Raw genomic sequence first — 27,264 nt, 5'->3', positions numbered from 1 at the left:
GCTCCTTTTGTAACTTTACAGTTGAATCCTCATATCACTTTTCACGTTTCTGCCATGGGGTTTTCTTTCTATTTCCACCACTTCTTGACCCCTTAACCAATGGGAATGATTTTCTCTACCTATTCTCTCTAATCATGATCTTCAAAAGAACAGAGATCATGAAACAGTATAGAAAGGGGCAGGCCCTTTGGCCCACAATCTTTGTGCAAAACATTATGGTAAGGTAACACTAATTTCCTTCTGCCTGCGCATGATCCATATCCCTCGATTCTCTGCAAATTCATGTGTCTACTTAACAGCCTCTTAAACACCACTATTAAATCAGCTTTTACCACTTCCTGGCAGTCTGTTCCAAGCACATACTACTCTTTGTGTAGAAATCTTGTCCAGCATATTTTCTTTAAACTTAAGGTAAGAGGAGGGCAAAAGCACTTCCTCTAGTATTTTACAGTTATGCACTGGGAGAAAAGATTTAGAGTGACTATGCCTTTCATGGTCTTATAAACTTCAATCAGGGCTCCCCTCAGAAAACAACCTAAATTTGCCAAACCTCCCTTTATGACTAATGCCCTATAAACCAGGCAATATCCGGTAATTGCCAAAGTGTTCAAATCTTTCCTGTAATGGAGTGACTAGAAGTGCACACAATATTCATGTTCAGCTTAACCAAAGTTTTATATGGCTTCCATATGACTTCCTGACTCGTACTCATGCGCAGAACAATGAAGGCAAAATGCCATGTGTTTCCTTGACCACACTATTTACTTACATGGCTGCTTTCAGTGAGATATGGATTTGGACCCCAAGATCCTCCTGTATGTCCTCTCATAACCTCCCTGTTCCAAGAAGAACAGCAACAGCTCCTCCAACCTATCTACAAAGCTCTAGTCACTTATCCCTTGAATTAATTAATTAATTCCCTTGAAATAAAGTAATTCTCTTTAAAGACTTCACATCTTTCCTAAAGTGTGGTCTCCAGAAATGGACACAGTACTTGTATCCTTGAAAAAAAAGAAAAAAAATCTAACATTATATCAAGATGCAATGCATTTAAAAGGAGTTCAGCTCAGATATTAAATATTGTATGATGAAATGAAAATCTAATTTACAAAGTGAATTATTAAATAAAAGTAGCAACTCAAGTAAAATGATGTTCAGCCAGTTACTAATTACAAATCTACATTACCAATGATAGGAAATGCAATTAAAGCTAACTGGTCGTCTGTATCACAAGTAGCAATCTTTTTAAAAAAGGCTAGTTTCTAAAGACTTTTGCTGTTCATTCTATGTACATGGTCCATTCCATTCCAGTAACTCCAGAGGAATCCTTCAGAATTAACAGCCTCCTATCAAACAAGTCTTTAGCTATGTGGTCAGATGTTTTGAACAGGCAGTTAAACTACCTTGTGTTAAGCTCTCTGCAGCTGATCTCAGGGTCCACGTCCCATTCACAAAGAGAAATTATCCCAGCTAAGGGCTGAGTTTTCTGAGGTACGAAGGGGCAAGGTAGCAAAAAGTGACGGAAAGACTAATTTGGAAGATAGTGCTAATGCTTCTACTCTTTGGCATAATCTTCTACATAATTAGAGATACAAGGATGAAAAATAGATTCTTAGCGAGAAACCCATTGTGCCTCTTTGTAACCATGTATCTACAAATGTTTGCCTTAGGAGCCATTTGGCCCCTCATGCTTGCTCTACCATTTAGTACATTTTAATTACTATTAATCATTATTACTAATAAATAACATTAATAATTAACTATTAATAGATGATCTGACTACAGCTTATATCTACATTCCAGTATGCACTGTGAACTTGAATCCCTTGCTCATCAAAAATCTGTCTAAATATTTTTTGAAGTAGAGATAATGACTCTGGTACTCTCAGAGGGCAGTGGAAACAAAGACTTAATCTTCTGAGAGAAATGTTTTACCTCATCCGCTTTAAATGAACAACTTGACTCCTTCAGGGCGCACTTGTACTTGCAAAACAGAATTGCCTAAATGTGCTCTAGTGCTTCATCCTGTGAAATAAGATAGTAAAGTCAGACGATGCCTTGGTTAAATAGAATTTACCATTCAGACATTACTCCTATTTCATTTTTCAGGTCTAATAATCCACCCTTTTTCAGAGCTGAAAGAAACAAACTTCAAGACACAATTACACTGTCTTTAGTCACCTTTAGTCACTTTTTGTCCGGGCAGCTACTTATGTGGGATAACGCTTAAAGAACAAAAAGGGGCGGGTAGTATTGAGGAAGTAGAGAGGCTACAAAAGGAACGACAGATTCCGACAACAGACAAAGAAGTGGTAGATGGAATATGGTGTCAGGAAGTGTATGGTCACACGCTTTGGCAGAAGAAATAAAAAGTTATACTATTTTCTAAATGGAGATAAAATTCAAAACTCTGAGGCGCAAAGGGATTTGGGAGTCCTTGTGCAGCATTCCTAAAGATTAATTCGCAGGTTGAGTCAGTGGTAACGGAGCAAATGCAGTGTTAGCATTCATTTCAAGAGGACTAGAATATAAAAGCAAGGATGTAATGTTGAGGCTTTATAAAGCACTGGTGAGGCCTCATTTGGAGTATTGTGAATGATTTTGAGCCCCTTAAAAAGGATGTCCTGACACTGAAGAGGATTCAAAGGTGGTTCACAAAAATTATCCCAGAATTAATGGTGTTGTAGCGGGGTGCTATACACAGCGCTGAAATAACAACACGCTGCAGTTGCAAAAAGAGATTTTTTCAAACTTCATGGCCTCATTTTAAAGCCTTCCTGATCCCGCCCTCCCCGGGCGGGAATGCGTATTCACAGTCCTGTCCCACACGCGGGCTTTTCCCCTTGCTGGGGAAGCAGGCTTGGCGCCCTCTTTGAGACCGGCCTCAATGCCAGCGTGTGCCACTTTGTGAGCCGGTTTGAGTGCGCTGGGAAGTGGGTTGCCACAGTGTGTCACATAAGAGTATTTGATGGCTCCAGGCCTGTATTCACTAGAACTCAGAAGAATGAGGGGTGACTTCATCGAAACCTGTTGAATGGTGAAAGGACTTGACAGAGTGGATGCGGAGAGAATGTTTCCTATAATAGGACAGTCTAGGACCAGGGGACACAGCCTCAGAATAGAGGGGCATCATTTTAGAACAGAGATGAGGAGGAATTTCTTTAGATAGAGACTGGTGAATCTGCTGAAGTTATTGCCACAGGCAGCTGTGGAGAGTAAACCTTTACATATATTTAAGGCAGAGATTGATATAATCTTGACTGGTCAGGTCATGAAGGGATACAAGGAGAAGGCAGGAGATGGGGGCTGAGAGCAAAGATGGATCCATAATGAAATGGCAGAGCAGAGTCAATGGGCCAAATGGTCCAATTCTGCTCCTATATCTTATGGTATAATCAAGAAAATAACCAGGATTCCCTTTTTTATTTAATAAACTATGCAACTTAATTGGGACAGGAGACAGTTGCCAAAGTTTCTAACTAGCATCAGTTGCTTCCACTTGTGCGGCCGTAAGAACTGTGCTTAGAACAAAATTTTTAAAATAGCACCAGTTGCATGTGTTTGTGTTCAAAAAGCAATGATTTTTATCACTGATCGTTGGCGAGAAATAAGCAGTAAGACAATTCAGAATTGTTTTGCTCATTGCAGTTTTAAGTGTTCAGGTTTGTAGATGCCAAAAATTACTGGAGTGAAAATGAAATAATTTCACTACTTTAGCAAGTTAGGAACTACAAAGAATTTAAAGTTATCGAGAATCATCTTGAATGTTACAATGAAAATGTAGATTTGAAAGATGCAATTGTCAGAAGAATTGTATGAAGGCAGTCCATTATCTGCACCAGGTGTCTGTGCTGATTTTCTTAATTTACAGTCAATCAAAAGAACACAGCATTGTACATTGGATGAATTCCTCCATATATTTGTGGTTAGTTGTATGTCGTATCCAATAATGAAAGGAGACCTGTGCGGGACAGTTTTTAAGTGGAAAAGCGTTGCACTGGGAGAGCTCCACTCTCTCAACCTCAGATATCCGGGCCCAGTAGTATGAGTAGTTGTCACAAACTGGGGTCTTCCTGGGTTGTAGTAGATTATCACTATTTCTTCTGTGCCTTGCTATGCCATTCACTCTCCATAAAGTATTGCAGATCCTGCTGTTGGATTTTACTGTTGATCTGATCCACTCCGTCCTCAGGAGCTGATTTCAGATGCTATCCCTATCTCACCAGGGTATGATGCCTACCGGCTATCCTCACCTGGTTTGGCCTGCCTGTCGAAGTGGTGAAGTGGTGAATGTTGTTGCATGCAAAGAGCTCCTTACAACAACAGTTGAGAGTGAATTGATAACTATTAGGAACTAATACTTAATTACTTAGTGAAATACAGTGCAGAGTAAGCACTTCCAGCTGCGCCACCAAGCAATCCCCCGATTTAATCCAAGCCTAATCATTGGACAACTTACAATGACCAATTAACTTCCCAATTGATATGTCTGTAGACCGTGGGAGGAAACCAGAGCACCTGGAGGAAACCCACGCAGTCATGGGGAGAATGTACAAACTCCTTACATGCAGCAGCAGGAATTGAACCTGGGTTGCCTGTACTGTACAGCAAAATCAGAATCAGGTTTATTATCGTGGGCATGTGTCGTGAACTTAGCTAACTTAGCAGCACTAGTTCAATGCAATACATCATACAGAAGAAAAAAAATTATGGTATATGTATATTGAATAGATTAAAAATCATGCAAAAACATAAATAATATATATTTAAAAAGTGAGGTCGTGTTCATGAGTTCAATGTCCATTTAGGAATCAGATGGAAGAGGGGAAGAAGCTGTTCCTGAATCGCTGAGTGTGTATCTTCAGGCTTCTGTACCTCCTACTTGATGGCAACAATGGGAAAAGGGCATGCACTGGGTGCTGGGGGTCCTTAATAATGGACACTGCCTTTTGAGACACCACTCCTTGAAAATGTCTCGGATATTTTGTAGGCTAGTACCCAAGGAGGAGCCAACTAAATTTATGACCCTCTACAGCTTTTTCAGTCCTGTACAGTAGCCCCTCCCTCCCCCAATGCCAGACAGTGATGCAGCCTGTCAGAATTCTCTCCACGGTACATCTATATAGTTTTTTGAGCGCATTTGTTGATATACCAAATCTCTTCAAACTCTTAATGAAGTATAGTTGTTGCCTTGCGTTCTTTATAGCTGCATTGATATGTTGGCACCAGGTTAGGTCCTCATGATACCCAGGAACTTGAGACTGCGCATCCCCTCCACTTCTGATCTGTCTATAAGGATTGGAATGTGTTCCTTTGTCTTGCCCTTCTTGAAATCCACAATCAGGTCTTTGGTCTTACTGATGTTGAGTGTAAGGTTGTTACTGTGACACCATTCCACTAGATGGCTTATCTCGCTCCTGTGTGCCCTCTCATGTCCATCTGAGATTCTACCAACAATGGTTGTATCATCAGCAAATTTGTAGATTGTATTTGAGCTATGCCGAGCCACACAGTCATGGGTATGTAGAGAGTAGAGCAGTGGGCTAAGCCCACACCCAAGGTGCACCATTGTTGATCATCAGTGAGGAGGATATATTATCACTAATCTGCACAGATTGTGGTCTTCTGGTTAGGAAGCTGAAGATCCAATTTCAGATGGAGATATAGAGGCCAGGTTCTGTAACGTATCAATCAGGATTGTGTGAATGATTGTGTTAAATGCTGAGCTATAGTCGATGAACAGCATCCTGACATAGGTGCTTGAATTGTCCAGGTGGTGTAAGGCCATGTGATGAGCCATTGATATTGTGTCTGCTGTTAACCTATTATGCAATAGGCAAACTGCAGTGGGCCCAGGTCCTTGCTGAGGCAGGAGTTCAGTCTAGTCATGACCAACCTCTCAAAACAGTTCGTCATTGTAGATGTGAGTGCTACTGGATGATAGTCATTCAGGCAGCTCACATTACTCTTTAGGGACTAATATAATTGCTGCCTTTTTGAAGCAAGTGGGAACTTCTGCCTGAAGCAGTGAGAGGTTGAAAATGCCCTTGAATACTCCTGCCGGTCGGTTGGCACAAGTTTTCAAAACCTTACCAGGTACTCAATCGGGACCTTCTGCCTTGCAAGGATTCACCCTCTTTATAGAGGGTCCAACATTGGCCTCCGAGACAAAGATCACCGGGTCACTGGGTGAAATAGTGATCTTCACAGCTGTAGTTATATTCGCCCTTTCAAAGCAGGCACAGAAGGCATTGAGTTCATCTGGTAGTGAAACATCATTTTAGGAGCCTTACCAGGTACTCTGTCGGGGCCTTCCGCCTTGTGAAGGTTCACCCTCTTTTGCACAATGACAACGTGATCATTTTGGTAGCGGTACACATTCCACCTCAGGCACTGTCAATCAGGCTTTAGACGATGAACAATGGGATCAACATGCATGAAACAGCACACCCTAACACCTTCACCATCGTTTTGTGGAATACGAACTGAAATAAAACCATTGCTGCTGGAAGACTATCAGTTTGCTTAAAGGTGCAAAGCAGAAACAGGAAATGCTGCAAATACTCAGCTGGTCAGGAACAGAGGTAACATTTCCATCCAAACTGCTTTGAGTATTTCAAGCATTTTCTGAATTTTGATTTCAATTTCCAACATATGCATTTATTTTTTAGATTTGGTGAAAAATCCACCTTGGACTGCACAAAACATTCTGGTCTTCAAGTACAGGGAGTTGCTTGTAATGAAATGCTGGCCAACTGGCACAACCTGAGGTGCAGGACTACATAATGAGGGAATACTGAAGACTGCTGGAGAAGTGCCACAGTTTGGGATCCTCTCATTGCTGGTGCTCTGTAATAGCCTCTCAGGCATACTGCTACTGAAATGTTTGGCAATGAAAACCTTATACCCTGTTAACAATGTGAATGTTGTAACTAAATATGAGGGTTGCACAGTGAAGGATGACAGATGGATGTCCTGTATTATACATTTGCAATTTTACAAATGAAGTATCTTTGGGGAAAAAGTAAATCATTTGCTCAGTAATACTACAAAGTAGCTTCATTTAACAAAAAAAGGTTGAGTTCTAACTGCTGAATAAAGACACCAGTTATGTTTTGACATTCAAAATTGGTTTCTTTAATAGCTGCTACTGAGTAATCCACTGTTAGGCCATTCACTTAAATAATGTGACAGGTCATGACAGGTCAGTAATACAAATCAAGAATAGTGAATTCTCGATAAGCACTTTTGGCCATTGACAACTACATACACACCTCATACAGAAGTCTTTGGGAGCCAACATTTTGAACATTTAAGGAAGTGCATCAGTCAATGAAAGTCTCACAGGAGTGTATTAATTACATAAGAAGAAAATGAGCAGCTGTGATAATTTATTATCCATCTCTGATAATTACATGTTTCATGTTTAGTTATGTTCAATTCAATTTCAGGAACATTACCTATAATTTCACTCTACCTAGTCCCTTCTATTTTGCTTTTCTTTTATACTGTCAATTGATCTCTGTTAGCACAGATCAACAAGGCTATTTTCTCTTCAATCCTCAATTCTCTTTATTTTCATATTTTCCTATGAAGCAGAAAGAGGCCATTAAGCCCATCAAGTTTATGGTCTCAGAACTATCCAACCAGTCCCATTTTTCCCCTGTAAGATGCTCTTTTTCACTTGCCTGCCAATTCACCCCTTCTCTAAATCCAGAAGCAAAACCAAAATGATCTCTAGACCCATTCGTAGTGCCAACCACAGATCACCCGACACACACTTAACCAGAAACCAAGATGAACTTTTCTTAAAACTTTGGTGAAATTTCAAGAAACCAGGAAGTAGAAATACAAATAAGCACTGTACAAGTACAACAGAAATTGCTGTTTCATTATAAAAGACATAAAATGGAAGGAAAACATATATGGCAGCATTCCATAATACATTGTTTGAGTTTAATGGGAGACAATGTAAATCAACCCAGGCTTTGAATAATTTGAAAGACAAAAATGCTGCATCAATAACTCTGAAGATTTGTGATTTAATACTTTCTAAATGATGCTTAGCTCAAGGTGGATATTAATGTCAACAGGCAAAGTAAAGCAAATTTGCTTCACTGCATCAAGTCTGATTTGTCTTAACTAAATTGAATAACCCACAAAGTACAAGGTTTCAGCTTGGATACTTTCATGAATACTTTAATGGGGTAATTATTTTCAGGATCAGCATACGTATGAAACCACTATATGTGACAGCCCATTGTATTCTGACTTCTCATCACATACTTCCTTGATTTTCACCTTTGTTGAATACTTCTGATCTTGAGAAATCGGATTTACTGGAGTTTGAGTTTAACCATTTGTTGATTACTTTCTAAAATGTTGGAAGAAAATTTATTTTGAAATTATTCCATCACCTTTAAGATCTGGAACTAATCTATCATAACTACACAAATTCATGTGTAATTATTCCATTGGCAATTTCCTTCATACTGTATACAACAGACTTCAGATTCTTAAAATAAAAACAAAAAATTCTGGAAAGAATCAGGTCAGGCAGCGTCTATGGTTGAAGAAAGAGAGTTAATGTTTCCTTTCTCTTTGCTTACTTGAAGCTTCACAATGACATGCACCATATCAATGGTCACTAAGTTTCAAAACAAAATGCATTTGGACAAATATGTGCTCAACCAAAGGCTTTATTGAGGCATCTAATAGCTGAGAATGAAAGATCACAAGCTCTCTCAAAGAACTGATGTAAAAGTACAGTAACCAGTGGTGACAACTGTTTTACCTGGTTGGGCATTCATTTGATACTTTATATAACATAAACAAGAAAATAATTTGCATCCTAAAATCTAAAGTTCTCCTGAATTTTATTCAATAGTTAAACATACTGCCAGAAAATTGATAATTTTCCACTGTGCACAGTGACTAAAATCTGCCTCCCCTTTCAGATAAAAGGAATTGTTAGTGTCATCCAAGTCTGAGTTGTGAATTTCCACTTTTATGAAGTTGTAATTTCTTTAATTTTAGGCTACCACTGCCATCATAAACCACAGAAACCTAGAGGTTTATACGAAGGATAAATATTTTAAATGTTAAAATAGTTACCACACAGAAATTTAAAAATAGCAGAGCTGGAATAAACAGATTTTGTTTTAAATCTCTGGTAAATATTTTAAAAAATGGTTACTTTTCTTTAAAATCATGCTACTTCTTTCCAACCTAAAATCTGAGGCAATCGACGTGCGACAGAAGGCACTATGTATCTGTATTAACCCGTCAAATGCTTGTGTATTGGGAACCTGAGAGGTGGTGGCCAACCAAACCTTTCTCCATACTGCCTGCAAAGGGGGGAGGGCAGATGATTTTCACTCAGTTTGAGAGAAAAGTAAAGAAACTGACAAAACTCTCAAATGATAATCAAGTGGAGATCCAGCGCTGGAAGAGTTCGACTCGAATCCCAAAGGTCTCTCAACAGCTTCCATAATGATGGATGAAAGATCTTTCTCCATGATGCCCTGAATTTTAAGAAAATGCCATGTTCAGTTGCCCCCTGGAGTTGCTCCAAAACTGAACATTGTTGGGACTGGTGTAGTCATGTCAAACTTGTAGCCACCTTGTCCTTCAATTTTCTTGGATTCTAAGAAACAAAAGAAAGCCATTGCCTTACTGCACAGAAACAAGTCCTTTGGCCCATCAGCAGCTTCAATCATGAAACATTCACTTACACTAACCCTACATTCATCCTAATTTTCATTCTCTTTTCATTCCCATCAACTCCTCGGATTCCAGCACACTAGGGGCAATTTACAGTGGTCATTTCACCTTACAACCCACTTGTCCTTGAGATGTAGGAGGAAATGTGTAACAAATGGAGAACAGTTTTCTTACAAAATGTCACTGTGAACACTGCATTGGGCTAGACTTAAAACCATATGCACAAAAAGATAACAATCATTCAGAAAGATTTCACGGTTTGATTCAGTCTACTTTTAATGGCATTCTGAAACATCTCAAATCCACATCATCAACACATCTACTGTTTGTTTAATGGTGAATTATTCTGAGTAATCACAGTCTATGGTTTGCCTCCAATAAAAGTGTATAAAATAGATAAGCTCATGTATTTTGCTTTCTTTTAACCCTGGATACCCCAAATGTGTAATCAAAGAAATTGAAAGAGAATATTTTTTTTAAATTCAGTCATTTAAAGAATTGCACATTGATCTACAAACTACTGCAACAGAAGTTTTCTAAGCTGTTGTTAGTGATATCTGAAATTATCACATTTGAATTTCCTATGGTCTTTCATAACCCATTTCTTAAAAATTAAAAGTGCATCACATGAACTAGCTTCATAATACAATTTTAAAATAATTTATTTTCTACAATTCCCAAGATATTACCCCTTTCTCACTGTAAGTCTTCAGTCATTGGCAGGCACCAAAGATGCCATTAAAACCTAAAAGCCAATTAGAACAATCATAGAATCATAGAACACCATAGCACAGAAACAGGCCCTTTGGCCCATCTGGTCTATGCCAAACTATTTATCTGCCTAGTCTTGGTGACCTGTACTCGGATCATAGCCTTCTCATCCACGTACCTACACAAATTCCTCTTAAATGTTGCAATCAAACCTGCATCCACCTCTTGTGCTGGCAGCTCATTCCACACTCTCACCACCCTGAGTGAAGCTCCCCCTCATGCTCCCCTTAAACTTTTCACCTTTCACCCTTAACCCATAACCACTTGTTGTATTCACACCCAAGCTCAGTGGAAAAAGCTTGCTTGCATTTACCCTATCTATACCCCTCATGATTTTGTATACCTCTATCAAATCTCCCTTCAATCTTCTACATTCTAGGGAACAAACCTATTCAACCTTTCCCTATATCTCAGGTCCTCAAATCTCAGCCACATCCTTGTAAATTTTCTCTGCACTCTTTCAATCTTATTTATATCTTTCCTGTAGGTAGGTAGGTGACCAAATGATCCAAGTTAGGCTTTCTAAAGTCTTGTACAATTTCAACATAACACCCCAACTCCAGTACTCAATAAAAACACAAAATGCTGGCAGAACTCAGCAGGCAAGACAGCATCTATGGGAGGAGGCAGTGACGATGTTTTGGCCGAAACCCTTCATCAGGAGTGAAGTAACATGGGATGGTCGAGGAGGGATAAGAAGTGGGGGGGAGGGATGAAGTAGAGAGCTGGGAAGTGATAGGCTGGAGGGAAATTGGCTGGGGGAAGGTGGAGAATTATGGGAAATAAAAGAGAAAGAAAGGTAGAGCTGGGGGGAGATTATAGTGGGGGGGAGGGGGGGGAAGAGAGAGAAAGAGAACCAGACTAAAATAAATAGAGAAGGATGGGGTATCAACAGAGGTCTGTGAGTTGAACACACAGTTGAAAACCTCCATTTTCCCTCCCCTCACTTCTTATCCCCCCTCAGCCATCCCATGTTACTTCATCCCTGATGAAGGGTTTCGGCCTGAAACGTCATCACTACCTCCTCCCATAGATGCTATCTGGCCTGCTGAGTTCTGCCAGCATTTTGTGTTTTTATTTATTTCCAGCATCTGCAGATTCACTCGTGTTGTCCAGTACTCAATATATTGATTTATGAAGGCCAATGTACCAAAAGCATTCTTCACAAACTTCTCGACCTGTGACGTCACTTTCAAGTAATTACAGATCTGTATTCCCAGATTGCTCTGTTCTACTGCATTCCTCAGTACCCTACCGCTCACCATGTAAGACCTACCCTGGGTGGTCCTCTCAAAATGCAATACCTCACACTTGTCTACAATAAATTCCGCCTACCATTTTTCAGCCCATCTTTCCAGCTGGTCCAGATCCAGTGTATGGCTTACACTTGCTTTCCAGACTCAGCAGTGGAGTCAAGATGATTGTAAATAATTGTGTCATAGAATTTGGAATACAATATACAAGTGTTGAGATTTGTTTTAAGGCATCTAGATGAACTTAAAGGAGTTTACACAAAAGTTAAAGGATGAGAAATGCAGGACTTTGCTTGGTGTTTTCCCACCAAGATTGCATTCACTTCCTATAGAACATTGTATGAAATGCTTTCTTTGCTATGAAAATTGCATGAACTGAATCCTTCACATCAAATCTTTCCTGTCATTTTAACATTAAGGATGCAATAAATATTTAAGAATAAATGTTTGTCAATGTTTGAAGATCACACAGATTCAAAAAAAGTATTCTGGCTAGTATCACAATAAAAAACACAAGCATGTCAGTAACTTGTGCTATTACTGTCAATCCTTTCCTCAAAAAAAAACTCTGAACCAAATTTTGCAAAAATCAAAGCAAACAAGAAGAAGGCTGTTAAGAAAATTAAGCTGCATAATACATGTCCACTTTAATTTCATTTGAATACCAGCCCTGCTCTCTTTAAAGTTCAAAGCGCTAAGCACATTTATTATCAAAGTATGTATACCATACATAACCTTGAGATTCATTTTCTTGCAGCAGCCACAAAACAAAGAAACAGAATAGAATCCACAAAAAAACCCACACAACAAAGACCGTCAGACATCCAATATGCAATAAAAAGAACAAATCATGCAAACAAATAATAAGTGAATAAATAACACTCAGCACAGGAACCGCAGTGAGTCCACAGCCGTGGAGCCAGTTCAGCCCTAAGGCAGGTGCAGCCAGTCAAGATCCCTGCACCTCACACCTGATGGTAGTAGCGAGAAGAGTGGGGGATTGGTCAATGCAGGCAGGTGGGACGGGCTCAGGTAGGGGACCCTGGGTGACCTGGAGTAGCGAACCGATCAGCTGTTCGGCCTCAACGCCTTAATCTTTTTAATCTGGCTCAGTGCTTAAATCAGCTTGAACATCAGTTTGTTTTCCCTCTTGGGCTGGGCTCCACCTCTTCAATTCTGCCTGAAGCTTCAATCTGGTCTGAAGTCTGCACCAGCAATGGTCTACATGGCTGTAACTGCATTCTCAGGAGTCCAGTTCACCAATTCCTTCAGAATGCCGCAAAAACACCGGATCATTCAGATGGTTCAAAAACACAACTCCCGAGGAGAAGATACAGGATTATGGTGATTATAGTCCAAAAAAACTATATTTAGAGTAGTTAGTAATTTTGTTAGCTGCCAGTAAAATGTTGCTGTGTATCGCCAGCGCCATCTTCTGTTTCAAATCTCACATTTCACATATTTATTATTTTCACTGATGCTGGATTAACTTGCAGGCTAAATTTTTGGTCATGACACGTCAAATTTGTTAGAAAGAGCATACAGTTTCTTTCTGGATGAAGCAAACATAAAAAAGTTGAGGCTAGTAGACAGTTTTAAGGGGAAGTTGTACTGTAGGGTAATATAATGGATGGCAGACGATACACATAGTTCATAATAGAAACCATTGTACATAATTCACAAGCACTGTCATTGAGTTGTTGTGTTTACTTTAAGAGACAGTCAGTGTAAGACGTAATAATGTCAGTGTAAGGCAACTGCTTTTGGTTTGTTTGTAATGGAAGTACAGGGCTACGGCTTTTTTAAGCACATAAAACTCTCGCATGTTTTATTCACAAAATCCTGCAATATAACCATGACAGGGAAATATGCTCATGTGGAATACAACTAGTGATGACTCACGGGGATATTTTTGTTCTATATTCTCAAGTTTCAACTTTTTGTTCAAAACTAAAAAGCAGTCTGAGCAATTTTACTGCATGTGGCAGAGACAGGCATATTAATTTAAGTTAATATAAATGTTATACTATTGAAGTTCCGCTGATATTCAGAGGACATGCCAGTCCCCTAGCGACATCAATAGGTGAATACCAGTACTGCAGGTTAGATAAAGAGAGGAATATGCTGAAATCTGAACATAGTCACTGGTGCCATTTCCACTTAAAGAATATTGACCCGTATGTTTGGCACTAACCTGCTGCATTTTTCCTCTGTTCCGTCAGTGTGAAGATCTCCTGCAACTGTTTCTTCTGGTCCTCACTCAAAGGGGCAGTGAGAGTTTGGTACCAGGCAGCATCCACACTTTGTATTCCTTAACAGAAAGCAACCCCAAAAAGTAGAGCACAGAAATCTTACATGTCTGTAAATGCACCTTTTTTAGACTGCAATGCATACATTGATTCAACACAAGTCAGTACTGTTATATATATACACACACACACACACACACCCCGCTTAAAGTTTTCAAAAGGGAAGTCAACTACTGAAGTTGTTTTAAATTGTTCTATCCTATTTCCAAGCCATTCACATTTTAATGGAATGGACCAACAAAATGCAATTTTCTGCAGAAACACAGAATTACCTTATTTTGGAAACCTTGGGTCTTTATTTCCCTTTTTCTCAAAAGCACTACACAGTGCCAGCTATATAGAAGTATGATGGAAATAGCAATGTACTTGCTGCTGTAACTGTTCTCTCTGGATTCCTCTGTGACAACATTTAAATAATGCAAATATCACAATATCACTGCTGACAGGCATTTGTGTAAGCGCAATGTCTTCAGTTCTTGAAATGTCAGTCATTACCCTTACAGACAATACACGTTGAGCTTTTATTTTCTTACTTATGTTGGATTGATCTGGTATCCTGACCCAAGAAAATAATCCACAATATTTCAAAAACATTTAGAAATAATCTATAAATTTAGGTATATTAACTTTCATACTTAAATAGTTTACACAATTAAATGGTTATTAAAGAAACCAGTTTCAATACTGGCATATGGATGTGTGCATTGAATGCAAACATACTTAATAGAGCAGATGTAAAAATCTGATATTCATCAACATTGCTATCTTCATCTAAAGGTGTCGAGAAACCTTCCAGAGCAGTTTCTTCTAACCCATCTTCATCCCATTCATCATCATCGTCATCATCATCTTCCTCTGCCTGTTGCTCCAGCATATCCAGGTATTGCTGACCTGCCTCGTGAATGTCATCTTCATCACTCGGAATCTCTTCTGAAATTGAAAACTCCTTTTTAAGAATAAAAATGTATATATCTAAAGCCTTTATTTGGAATAATCGAACTGGATATGAAAATTTTAATACAAGAGCTTTTTGATAAAGACTTCAACCAATTGTTCAGCCTTTAAACTACAAAGCAGCTTTTAATAAGATCCAAATTTTGTTCCCTAATTTTCATGACTGATCTCTGCTGGGGGTGGGGGTGGGAAGAGAGAGATAGAGAGAGCGAGGGGGATGGGGAGGGTGAGGGAAGGGAGAGAGGGGTAGAGAGGGAGGGGTGGGGGAGGGGAAACTTTTCACAGTACTGTAATAATCCATGTGGAAAAGAGAGCGAGTTCATAAATCAGGCAACAGCAGAGTATGTTGGGAATGGTGAGAGTGGGGCACTCTCAACACACACACACACACAATACAATTGCACAGGACTGTATGAAAGAAGCATTTCACAGTTCACCAGTCTTATAGGAAAGTAAATGGCTTTTGGCATCTTTTTCTTTTAATTTGATGCCATGCCTTTCAGTCTCACTACCATTACTTATTTAAAGCTTATACCCAAATCCTGTCAAAACTATAAAACAGTTCTATTTCATGTAAGCTTCTGCCTCTCTAAAGTGAAGCTACTGAACAACCCCAAATGCAAAGCAAAGTGTGGATGTGACTGTATTATCAATTTTAGTTGCATTCCTCGCAACCAATGCAAACAATAGTATATTAACTTGTAGACTATTGCACAACATACCAGACAAAGCAAACTCATGTGGAACTGTCACCTACCAGTCAACTCTTAGGAAGTATGAAGATAATTTGTAAGGAAATTTAATCATCTACACTCAGTGGCTACTTTATTAGTTACCTCCTATACCTAATAAAATGGTCACAGAGTGCATGTTCCGTGGTCTCCTGCTGCTGTTGCCCATACACTTCAAAGTTCAATATGTTGTACACTCAGAGATGTTATTCTGCACACTACTGTTGGAATGCATGATTATTTGAGTTACAGTCACCTTCCTGTCAGCTTGAACTAGTCTGACAATTTCCTCTGACCTCTCTCATTAACAAGGCGTTTTCATCCACAGAACTGCTGTTCTCTGGATGCTTCTTGCTTTTCATACCATACCCTGTCAGCTCTAGATATTGTTGTTCCCGAAAATCCCAGAATATCAGCAGTCTCACAGACACTCAAACTACCACATCTGGCATCAACAATCATTTCTCAGTCAAAGTCCCTGAGATCACAGTTCTTCCCATTCTTATGTTTGGTCTCAACCCCTTGACCATATCTGCATGCTTTCATGCACTGAGTTGCTGCCACATGATCAGTTGATGTGCTGTATGCATTAACGAGGTTTACAGGTATACCTATTAAAGTGGCCACTGAGTGTACATTAACATGAAATCACAGAAGAATCAAGGTTCAGTGGAAAACTAAATGCATAGTTTGAAAAGAACAAACCATTTTCTTCAGCATCCTCATTTTCCTCTTCACCATTCTCGTTCTGCTCATTGGTAACTTTGCTTGCATAGGCTCGCTTGAGGCCAAGAAATAGGAGTAGTAATGAGGGCAGAATTTGAGCAGCCACAGCGTCCACTGCTTCAGGTCGGTTTTGCATTTCCATTAGCGTGCTTAGACCAATAATACAGACTTTCCGATCATGAAGCCTAGCAATAAAAGAGTAATTATACCAGAGGCATTAAAATGCTGTCAAAACTGTTAACCAGTTCTAGTAAAAATAACACATCTTGCATTCAAATTTGTTTAAATTAATATCACTGAAAGGAATCAAAGAATTAAAAAAAAGAGGGCAATGAATTCTCTGGTACCAAAGTCTTCTGATCCTCAATTTTAGTTATTTTATTTATTTGGCGATACAGCATGGAAAGGCACTTCTAGCCCACTGAGCCGCACCACCCAGCACCCATTGATTTAACCCTAGCCTAATCACAGGAAAATTTACAATGACCTATTAACCTACTAACTGGTACATCTTTGGATTGTAGGAGAAAACCAGAGCGCGTGCATACACACACGGGAAGAAAATACGAACTCCTCAAAGATGGCACCAGAGTTGAACTCCAACTTTGTAGAAGCATTGTGCTATCAGCTACGCTACGTGGCATCCTTTTAATTATAATAGTGACATATCATAATTAAAGACAGTCAAAAATTAACTATGGTAAAATCAATATTGAATAATTTCTAGCATCTGCAGAATCGCTGGTATTTATAAAATAATTTTCTTGGTTTGCACTGAAGATAAAAAAAAGCATGAACAGCCCAGTTGATCCATTAAGCCTGTTCAACCTTTTAATAATATCGTTGCTGATATTCCACCTTACGTGGAACTACCAGTATAGGGATCAAAACACTGCGAATATATAAATTTGAAATACCAGGTGGCTTACTCCTGATTAATATACTAAACATCCAAACTAAAGTATAACATATTTCAAAAACATAGTATGGTTAAGAAGCAAATATTCCAGCAGCCTTAATTATGATGACCATCGAGGTTTTGTTAAAAGTCACAACTGAACCTGAAGCTCATTGACTTTCCAAGCTAACCTTCACCTTGCCATTATTGGCACTCTGACAGACACTCAAATCACACAAGTCATCCATTCTGTTCATTTCTTTCAGTTGCATAGAATTCATGAACATCATGGGCACCCCTATTGCCAAGCCCAAGCAATTTATGAGAGCTCATGCCTCCAAGCCCCAAATGATTTGTAGGGGAGTCTGTTTCATTGCAGTCATTTAAAGAATTGCACAATACACAAAGGCACCTGCTGTATTTTTTAAACAAACATAGACTTTTCTTCTTTTCTCTTTTACTTAAAAACATGCCCTGGACCACCTCCTAACTTTCTCTGCTTAAGTCTCAATATCTGCTTTTACCATAGCAATCATTTCTCTTCCTCAACAACAATTCCTGTAGATCTTCTACCAAAACAGATGTGAGGTATATTTTCTGCATGGATCTGCAGAAATTGGTTGGTAGATGCACCTGTAAGTGAGCAGTTCCAGGGTGCAGCATAATTATCAAAGTTTCTTTCATAATTATCACACAGCAGAGTGCTTTCCAGCCATTGGCCACGGGACACCTAGTAGACCCCTCCAACAGGACAACACAGGTGCCCACAGCCTTTCCAGTTCCCAAGCAGGAGACAATGTGTCCTCAGAGCTTGATTTACCAGGTGCAGGTACAAAGGTCCCATTGAAATCAATGGAAGTAATTAGCTGTTGAGATAAAAGTCAATTAGGATTAGGATTAGTGTGAAACATAGAGGGAGGAGCAGATGATTCAGCCTTTAAGACTGCTCTGCCATTCAATATAATCCATTATCTCCATATTATATTCCCACTCTCTCTCCATATCATACGATTCCTTTTGTTAGGGATCTATCTTCTTCAGTATATTCAGTGACCTGTGTGCTTTGCTGTCTTTTAATTTTTAAAAGCTTTCTGTCATAACTATAATTTTTCAACTGTATTCCATAATGAGAGATTTTGAAACATTCTTAATACCGAAGAGCCACAAACATTCAATGTAAATGTGAATTCTGACAGCCAGAACCTACAGCCTATCTCCACAGCCAACAAACCCATTCCAATAGATTTGATGGTTGTCTGTGCTGAAAGTAGCTCTGTGCGGTCTTGGGCCTCACCAGCAAAAAGGCCAATCAGCAGATAACTGCACCACAGGCCACTTTGGAAGAAGCAGCTTGGACACAAGTGAAAGCGACCTGTGATCCCTTGCAACTGCGCATCTGCCTCAATTTATCAATGACTTGGATGTCCTTTCCACACTGAGCTTCTTTAACTGTAAATTTACTAATATATCTTGTACAAAGTCATGTGACATTGAAAAAATGTTTACAAAATCTACAACATTGACCTCTGAATGCTCAATCTCATGTTGGGATTTGAGAAGGGTCTGTAATGAAATACCTTGATCACTTACCCAAGAAAACAATCTGTGTCATTCATCCACTGATTAATAAACTGTGCTGTGATTGGCTCTGCACTGTGCGAAAAGCGAATGTTTTCCAAGGTATTCACAAGCAGCATGGGGCTGTAATAAAGTGCTGCAATGGCCACCTGGAGACACATAGTCCGAAGTTCGCTTGTTTTAACTCCACGCGTTAATCGTTCCAGGACTGCTTCAACGAACAAGGGAATACACTAATGAGGGAGGGAAAAAAAAGCTATTTATAGGCCCAGAAATCAGGGTATTCAAAGTCAATGTTTTTCATGGTCTGGGCATCACTAGCAAGACCAACGTTCATTTCCATCTCTATATACCCTTGAATAGTAACCAACAAGCCCCTTCCCAAAATGATGCAATCCTTCCATTGGAGAAACATCCAGGCCAGTCGGCAAGAGAATTCGGTGTTTAGACCAGGTAATAATGAAGTAATTGTGATCTATTTCCAGGGCTGAAGGATATGTGACTCAGCAGGGATTCTCTGAAAGGTTTGTATGGACTGCTGTAGATTTGAAATGAGCTTGGATGTGAAACTGTCATTGACAATGACATAGCCTTTAGCCATTGTGAAGAAAATGACTGATCAGGGTGTGGAATAGGTGGCTAGTTGGGCAGACCCAGTTGAAAATGATTTTAGCACACACCTGACTTCTACCTTGAAGATATTGTAAAGAATTCAGAGCATCAGGAGAGAAGTCATTTACTGCTGGATGCCCAACATCAGATCTGCTCTTAAAATATATGCCAAGGAGAGGTAGTTGGCCTTTTCCTTATCTAGAATGGTCAACATCATTCATTTACAAACAGTAGAAAATCTGCAGATGCTAGAAATCCGAGCAACACACACAAAGTGCTGGAAGAACTCAGTAGGCTAGGCAGCATTTATGGAAAAGAGTACAGTCAAAGTTTTGGGTCAAATACCCCTTGGCAGGACTGGCAAAAAAAAACTGAGGAGTAGATTTAAAAGGTGACGGAGGAGAGAGAGAGAAACACAAGGTGATAGGTCAAACCTGAAGGGGGAGGGATGAAATAAACAGCTAGGAAATTGATGGTAAAAGGGACAGACCATGGAAGACAGAAAAGGGGTAGGGGCACCATAGGCAAGCGATGGGCAGGCAAGGAGATAAGGTGAGAAAGGGAAAAGGGGATGGCAAATGATAAAGGAGAGCTGGGATAGGGAACATAACTGGAAGTTTGAGAAATCGATGTTCATGCCATCCAACAGGAGGCAACCCAAACGAAATACAAGGTGTTGCTCCTCCAACCTAAGAGTGGCCTCATCACAACAGTGAAGGAGGCCATGGATGGACATATCGGAATGGGAATGGGAAGTGGAATTAAAATGGGTGGCCACTGGGAGACCCCACTTTATCTGGTGATCGAAATGATCTCCCACTCTATGTAAGATCTCACCGATATACAAGAGGCCACATCGGGAACACCGGACACAGTAGATGACTCCAACAGACTCACAGGTGAAGCGTCGCCTCAACTGGAAGGACTGTTTAGGGCTCTGGATGGTAGTGACAGAGTTGGTGTAGGGATAGGGTGGCACTTGTTCTGCTTGCAAGGATAAGTGCCAGGAGGGAGATCAGTGGGGAGGGATGAATGGACAAGAGTCGCATAGGGAATGATCCCTGTGGAAAGCAGAAAGTGGGGGGTGGAGAGGGAGAGAGAAAGATGTACTTGGTGGTGGGATCCTGTTGGAAATGGCGTAAGTTTCAGAGAATTATATACTGGACACGGAGGTTGGTGAGGTTGTAGGTGAGGACAAGAGGTACCCTATCCCTGGTAGGGTGGAGGGAGGATGGAGTAAGGTAGACATGTATGAAAAGGAAAAGATGAGGTTGAGGGTAGTGTTGATGGTGGAGGAAGGGAAGCCCCTTTCTTTAAAAAAGGACATCTCCTTCGTTCTAGAATGAAAAGCCTCATCCTGACAGCAGATGCGGTGGAGACAAAGTAATTGAGAGAAGGGGATGGTGCTATTACAAGTAACGGTGGGAAGAGATACAGTCCAGGTAGCTATGAGAGTCTGTGGGTTTATAATTGACTTCAGTGGATACGCTGTCTCCAGAGATAGAAACAGTGAGATCAAGAAAGGGGAGGGAAGTGTCAGAAATGGACTAGGTAAATTTGAAGGTAGGGTGGAAGTTGGGACATTATTCATTTTCTATGTTGCTCTGCCAAGCATTGTGGACAAACTACTTTGGCACCAGAAAGTATGGTGACACTTGGGGGCTCTCCTAGTGCATCCCTAGCTTGCGATGATTGTTCATACAAATGATGCATTTCACTGTATGTTTTGACAAACATTTGATAAATAGAATTTGAACCAGAATTTTATTGTGGCACAAATAGTACTTGCCACTGATGCCTGAATGTTGTTCTGGTTGCTCCTCATGAAGGCATTTGCTGAGAAGAATGAATGGAATAGAACATGGTGCAACCCTCAGCTATCACCCCCACCTCTAACGTTATGATGGAAGGTATGTCTTGAAGGTAAATGAAGATGGATACCACCCTGAGGGGCTCCTGGAACAATATCCAAGGGCTGGAATGATTGACATCCAACAACCAAAATCATTTTATTATATGCAGTTACAATCTGTTTCTCGCATGATGTCCATTAACTTCAGCTTCACAGAAGTCCCTAATGCCTTATTAGGTCATATTCTGTTTTGCTCTAAAGGACAGCCCATCAAACATCAATTCAGTACTTTGATCCAAATTTAGACCAGTCTGTGATGAGCTCTCAGCTCAGTGTTTGAAGCCAAACACAAACAGCAAGCAGGACATTGAAGAGTATAGTCAATTAACAAGTTCCATGACACATGCCGGTGATAATAAACCTGATTCTGATTAACTATGTAATGGCCATTCAGCCTGTTGAATTTCCAAGTCACATTCCTGTCTGTGTTTAATAGTCCATCACCCTTTATATGATGACACTTGGCAGGATATAGAACTTTGATCTGATTTATTGGTTGTGGGGTCTTATTGCTCTCATTAATGCATTGTTTTTGCTGTTTAGAAGGCATATGCTCCTATGTTGCAGCTTCATGAGGCAGGCACTTCATTTTTGGATGCACTGATGCTGCTGCCTGCAAGTTTTCACTCTTTATTGAACAAGAGTTTGATTTACCTCAGTGATAATAGGTGGATAAAAGCCATGCCAATTTACAAGGTTACAATACATGGTGAAGCTATATACTTCTGCTGGTTATAATGGACTAGAGTCCCAGGATGATGTCAAGTCTGTTTTGACCATAATGATCTGTAGTTTTTAACAACATAAACAAGGATGTCCTGGGTGAGAAGAGAGAACTTTGAGTCCAAAAACACAAAGTAGTGATCACTTCTATCAGTACTATCATGGACAGATGGTTCTACCCCACATAGATTGATGGTTTTGTTTTCCAGTGGCAGTAACAAAATCTATTTCTGAATCAAGTCTTTGCCAAGCTTTTTGTGTCTACATTAACAGCTTGTAATGGAGTATGAGGATAATGACCCACCTGAACAGATTGTAATGGAGTATGAGGATAATGACCCACCTGAACAGATTGTAATGGAGCATGGGGATAATGGCTCACCTGAACAGATTGTAATGGAGCATGAGGATAATGGCCCATCCACCTGAACAGATTCTAATGGAGCATGGAGATAATGGCTCACCTGAACAGACTGTAATGGAGCATGAAGATAATGGCCCATCCACCTGAACAGATTCTAATGGAGCATGGAGATAATGGCTCACCTGAACAGACTGTAATGGAGCATGAAGATAATGGCCCATCCACCTGAACAGATTGTAATGGAGCATGAGGATAATGGCCCATCCACCTGAACAGATTGTAATGGAGCATGAGGATAATGGCTCACCTGAACAGACTGTAATGGAGCATGAGGATAATGGCTCACCTGAACAGATTGTAATGGAGCATGGGGATAAAGGCTCACCTGAACAGACTGTAATGGAGCATGGGGATAAAGGCTCACCTGAACAGACTGTAATGGAGCATGAGGATAATGGCTCACCTGAACAGATTGTAATGGAGCATGAGGATAATGGCCCATCCACCTGAACAGATTGTAATGGAGCATGAGGATAATGGCTCACCTGAACAGATTGTAATGGAGTATGAGGATAATGACCCACCTGAACAGATTGTAATGGAGCATGGGGATAAAGGCTCACCTGAACAGACTGTAATGGAGCATGGGGATAAAGGCTCACCTGAACAGACTGTAATGGAGCATGGGGATAATGACACACATTATGAACAATTGAGTAGAATATTGGATTACAATTTCTGTGATGTAATGAAGCATTGAGCTCCCATTATAAGGCTTGAGGACTAAGTGTAAAGACTAATGTAATACAAAAATGTTTCCACCTTAATTTCTAATCTGCTGAGATAGCTCTCAGCCAATTCAGCGGTGAGAGCACTTTCAGTGTCAGTACCCAGGAGAGAGAAAAATACCCTTTCTAATCTCTATTTCTTCTCGAAAATGTATATGTAGATGTCAGGTAAACGGAGGATTTGCTTCAAATGCAATTTCTTTTGCTGTTAGATATTCTGCTGACACAGTCTTGCACATGACAAGGTCACCATTTGATGGAGGTACCTATGGAAATTCAAGTTACTGCTCTTGAATCAACAAAGAAGGGAAGATAGAACAATAAATGTACAAAAAATCAAAATTAAAATCAACAATGATACAGCAACAGATTACTGAGTAGAACATCTCTGAAACCTTATGGGCATTATGGATAACAGCAGTAATTAGAAGGGAGGTTCAGAGCAATTTCACTGTTAATAGCAAACAACATTTCAGGAAGAGAGTGTAGTGGTGCAAAATTGACAAACAAGCTAAGTTTTGAGCAAGAGTTGAATTCTTAAATCAAAAGCATATAGAATAACGCAGAGATGTGACCTGTACACTGAATCAATTATTTTTCAACTGTCATAAAAGCTGCAACTTAAGGTAAATCGTGAGGAAAAAGGTTGCAAATTTTACAAACAGAGGAAGTCAGTTTCATATGAATGCAAAAATGGCTCCCTGCATCTTCAGAACACATTATGCTGTTGAAGGGCTGAAACGCAACTCAATTTCTATTCGTACATATTCATACTCATACAAATCTTCAAATGTTCTGTCCTGAAACATTTTTCAAGAGCAGAACAATGCATTTTGAAGAAATCAACTATCACAGCTGAATCATAATTAGTTGCTTACTCACACCATCTAAATTCCGGCTCTGAATTGGATGCAGTGAACAAGTTAAGAGTATTGTCAAGACAGTTAACCAACATTTACAAGAAAAAGCAGGTTAAATTTGGTTCAGGGCAGCAGGCAGGCTCTTTGTACTATCTTCAATCCAAGCACATAGTGCATGAGTCAAGACATTTGTGAATATATTATAACAACAAGACAGGGTACTGTGGTCCTCATGGACTCTGTGACATTGAATGCCATGAGTGCATGGACAGGGAAACTATTTTTCGTATGAGGATACAAATGAATTACTAGAATTACAATAACTGAAACAATAAATAAAAAGTTTGTTGGTCACCCATTTGGTGGGGGCTAGTATTCTACATATTAGTCACAAAAACTGTTGAACTAACTAAACAACCAATGCTTCCTAGTGAACTGCCTGTTCAGCTTCTTAGACAGAAACATGCTGATCTTGTGTTAAACAAACCCATGACTAAATTAATCATCTCCATAATTTATGACAAGTTTGAGTCCATCTAAAAGAAGTTGATCAAACCTCTGAAATGAGATTCTGACCAGCCAGTCACTTTGGCCTCCTGTTTTTGAAATTCAATCATTTTATCATGAGATGAATGTAAGTAGTTCTGTTGTATTACCTGATCAATGCCTTTTCCCTGACACTGAAGGATGATCACTTCAAGCAGCTTTGCAGCATGGCACTCTGCATCTTCTCCTGCATCCCCTGTCAGGACCTAGAAATGCAACAACAGTTATCAGTTTTCTGAAAGGACGTCACATAGAACAGTATTGCACAGGAACGGGGTCTTTGGCCCAGAATGTTGCACCAAGCTAATGAAATCAGTATCAAATGCCCACCAAACTAATTCCCTCTGCTTACACAAAGTCCACATCCTTCCATATAGTGCACATTCATGTGCCCATTTAAGTACCTCTAGAACTCCCATATAGTGTTTGCCTCCGCCATCACACCAGGCACCCACAACTCTCGGTGTAAAAATACTTGTCCCGCACATCAACTTTGAATTTATCCCCTCTACCTGAATGCATGACATATGGTATTAGACGCTTCAAATCTGGGAAAAAGAAACTCACTGTCTACTCTATCTAAGCCTCATAATCTTATAAACCTCTATCAAATCTCATTTTAGCTTCTGCCGTTCCAGAGAAAACAAACCAAGATTGCCCAATATCTCCTCGCAGCACATGCCCTCTAATCCAGGCAGCATCTTGATAAACCTCTTCTGTACTCTTTCCTCATTTGTTTTGTACAAAAGGGAGGCATTTCTCACCCCCACTCTATATTCCATAACATACAGAATTTCGGACATTGACAATTTACATAATACTTCTTTGATACTCTTGAGATTCAATCAGACCCTGTAGTTATTCACTTTCTGTCCTGTTAATTCTCCAACAATATTTTAATCAATATGAATGCCTTTTAATTCCTCCTTTTCCATAGCTTTTTAGTAGTGCTATTTTTATGGGATATTAAGTTAAGATTATCTGTTCAGGTAGACATAAAAGATTCTGTGGCAGGAATGAGAAGAATATATTGAGTATTGTATATTGAGTGGCTAACATTTATTCCTACAGCACCAATGACTAAACGGTCATTAATCTTACTGCTATTATGTAATCTCTCTGTAAATTGGCTTGTCTGCTCATACATTACAATAAAGACTAGAGTTCAAAAGTAATTAATTAGCCATGAAGCACTTTGCAATGCTTTACGAAGTGAAAACAACTACAAAAGAAAAGAAAATCTTTCTTCAGGATTACCAGATTTTACTAACTTACCTTTTTACACAAGTTATATATGATCTCTACATTTTTAGGATTAAACAGAAAAGCATCTGTGTCTACAGTAACATAATTATGCAAGAGAGGCATCATGTCTGAAAAACAAAATGATCAGAATTTCTATGAGTGTTTTACACAGTGACTATTTGTTCTTAATTTGTTAGCTTTACACAATTCTGTCCAATTCTCATCTGAACACACAATATTCTTCACCACGTGTCTGTTTAAGTATATGGTGAATTACAAATTTCTCTACTATTGAGCAATACACTTCAAGTCCTTTCCACTGGAAAAAAACCAAGTGACGGTCTTCAGAAATACATTACCAGTTGACAAACACAATCATTCTCCAAACACCACCAGGGACAAATCGTTCTTTTAAATATGGCTCAACTGAGCTAACAAACATGAGACATTCTGCAGATGCTGGAAATCCAAAGCAACACATACAAAATGCTTGAGGAACTCAGCAGGTCAGGCAGCATCTATGGAAATGAATAAACTGTTAACATTTTGGGCTGAGACCCTTCTTCAGCAGGAATATAATGGAATCATCAACTGTTAATTCATTTCCTTAAATTATGCCTGATCTAACTAACTGCTAGCTTGCATAATAATAGTATGAAGAATTTCCTGTTCACTGACATTTTGTGGTCATATTTCCACTATTATTTCAACTAATACTGTGACAAACAATACTGTTTAAAAATCTCCTGTGCCAAACTACAGGAGGGGGGGCAGAGAACATCCATGCTTTGGAAGAATCAACTCTTACTCTTAAATCAATTTTAATGAGTACTATAAAATTATGACAACTTTCTTGGGCCTGATTTTGATACAGAATGGCCCATCACAATGCATTTGTAATTATGTCAACAGAGGGAATACTGTGAAAATTCACCAGACTGAATCTTGAGATGGCAAGTTTGTCAGTTTGGGCTGATAACTCTTTTCCGTTTAGGATGATGAGAAATAATTTCATTGGGACATAAAATTCTAATGGGGTATGCAGGTAAATACATCTGCAATTTTTAAAAATTTTCAACGTTCGCTTTTCCTCAGTTTATTGATAAGGAACCAAAGACAGGGCACTTAGCAAGATTTATTGTTTGTTAAATACACAAATTATCTGCTTGTTGTTAAATTACTATTTGTGAAAGACTGATGTTCACAAAATTGTCTGCTGCATTTTGTATAACATAACAATAAATATCCTTCATTCTCTGCAATCTATTTTG

At 39.4% G+C, this 27,264-nt stretch overlaps 1 protein-coding gene across 4 annotated transcripts in view; it reads right to left on the bottom strand.

The window, feature by feature from the left end:
* Window positions 1–7,108: 7,108 nt before the first annotated feature.
* Window positions 7,109–27,264, bottom strand: part of ipo8 (importin 8) — a 111,021-nt gene continuing 90,865 nt past the window's right edge. For all 4 annotated transcript variants that reach the window (XM_059977823.1, XM_059977825.1, XM_059977824.1 and 1 more), the window contains 7 exons: window positions 26,024–26,121; window positions 24,859–24,954; window positions 18,956–19,176; window positions 16,447–16,652; window positions 14,777–14,986; window positions 13,942–14,058; window positions 7,109–9,646 (listed from right to left, as the gene is read on the bottom strand). In XM_059977823.1, the coding sequence (XP_059833806.1) occupies window positions 9,549–9,646; window positions 13,942–14,058; window positions 14,777–14,986; window positions 16,447–16,652; window positions 18,956–19,176; window positions 24,859–24,954; window positions 26,024–26,121 (1,046 nt within the window). In that variant the 3' untranslated portion in view covers window positions 7,109–9,548. The remainder of the gene's footprint in view (window positions 9,647–13,941; window positions 14,059–14,776; window positions 14,987–16,446; window positions 16,653–18,955; window positions 19,177–24,858; window positions 24,955–26,023; window positions 26,122–27,264) is intronic.

The sequence above is a fragment of the Hypanus sabinus genome, chromosome 8, assembly GCF_030144855.1.
Source record: "Hypanus sabinus isolate sHypSab1 chromosome 8, sHypSab1.hap1, whole genome shotgun sequence".
Lineage (NCBI taxonomy): Eukaryota > Metazoa > Chordata > Chondrichthyes > Myliobatiformes > Dasyatidae > Hypanus > Hypanus sabinus.
The sequence above is the reverse complement of the archived record's forward strand: the minus strand, read 5'-3'. Positions and strand labels throughout refer to the sequence as shown.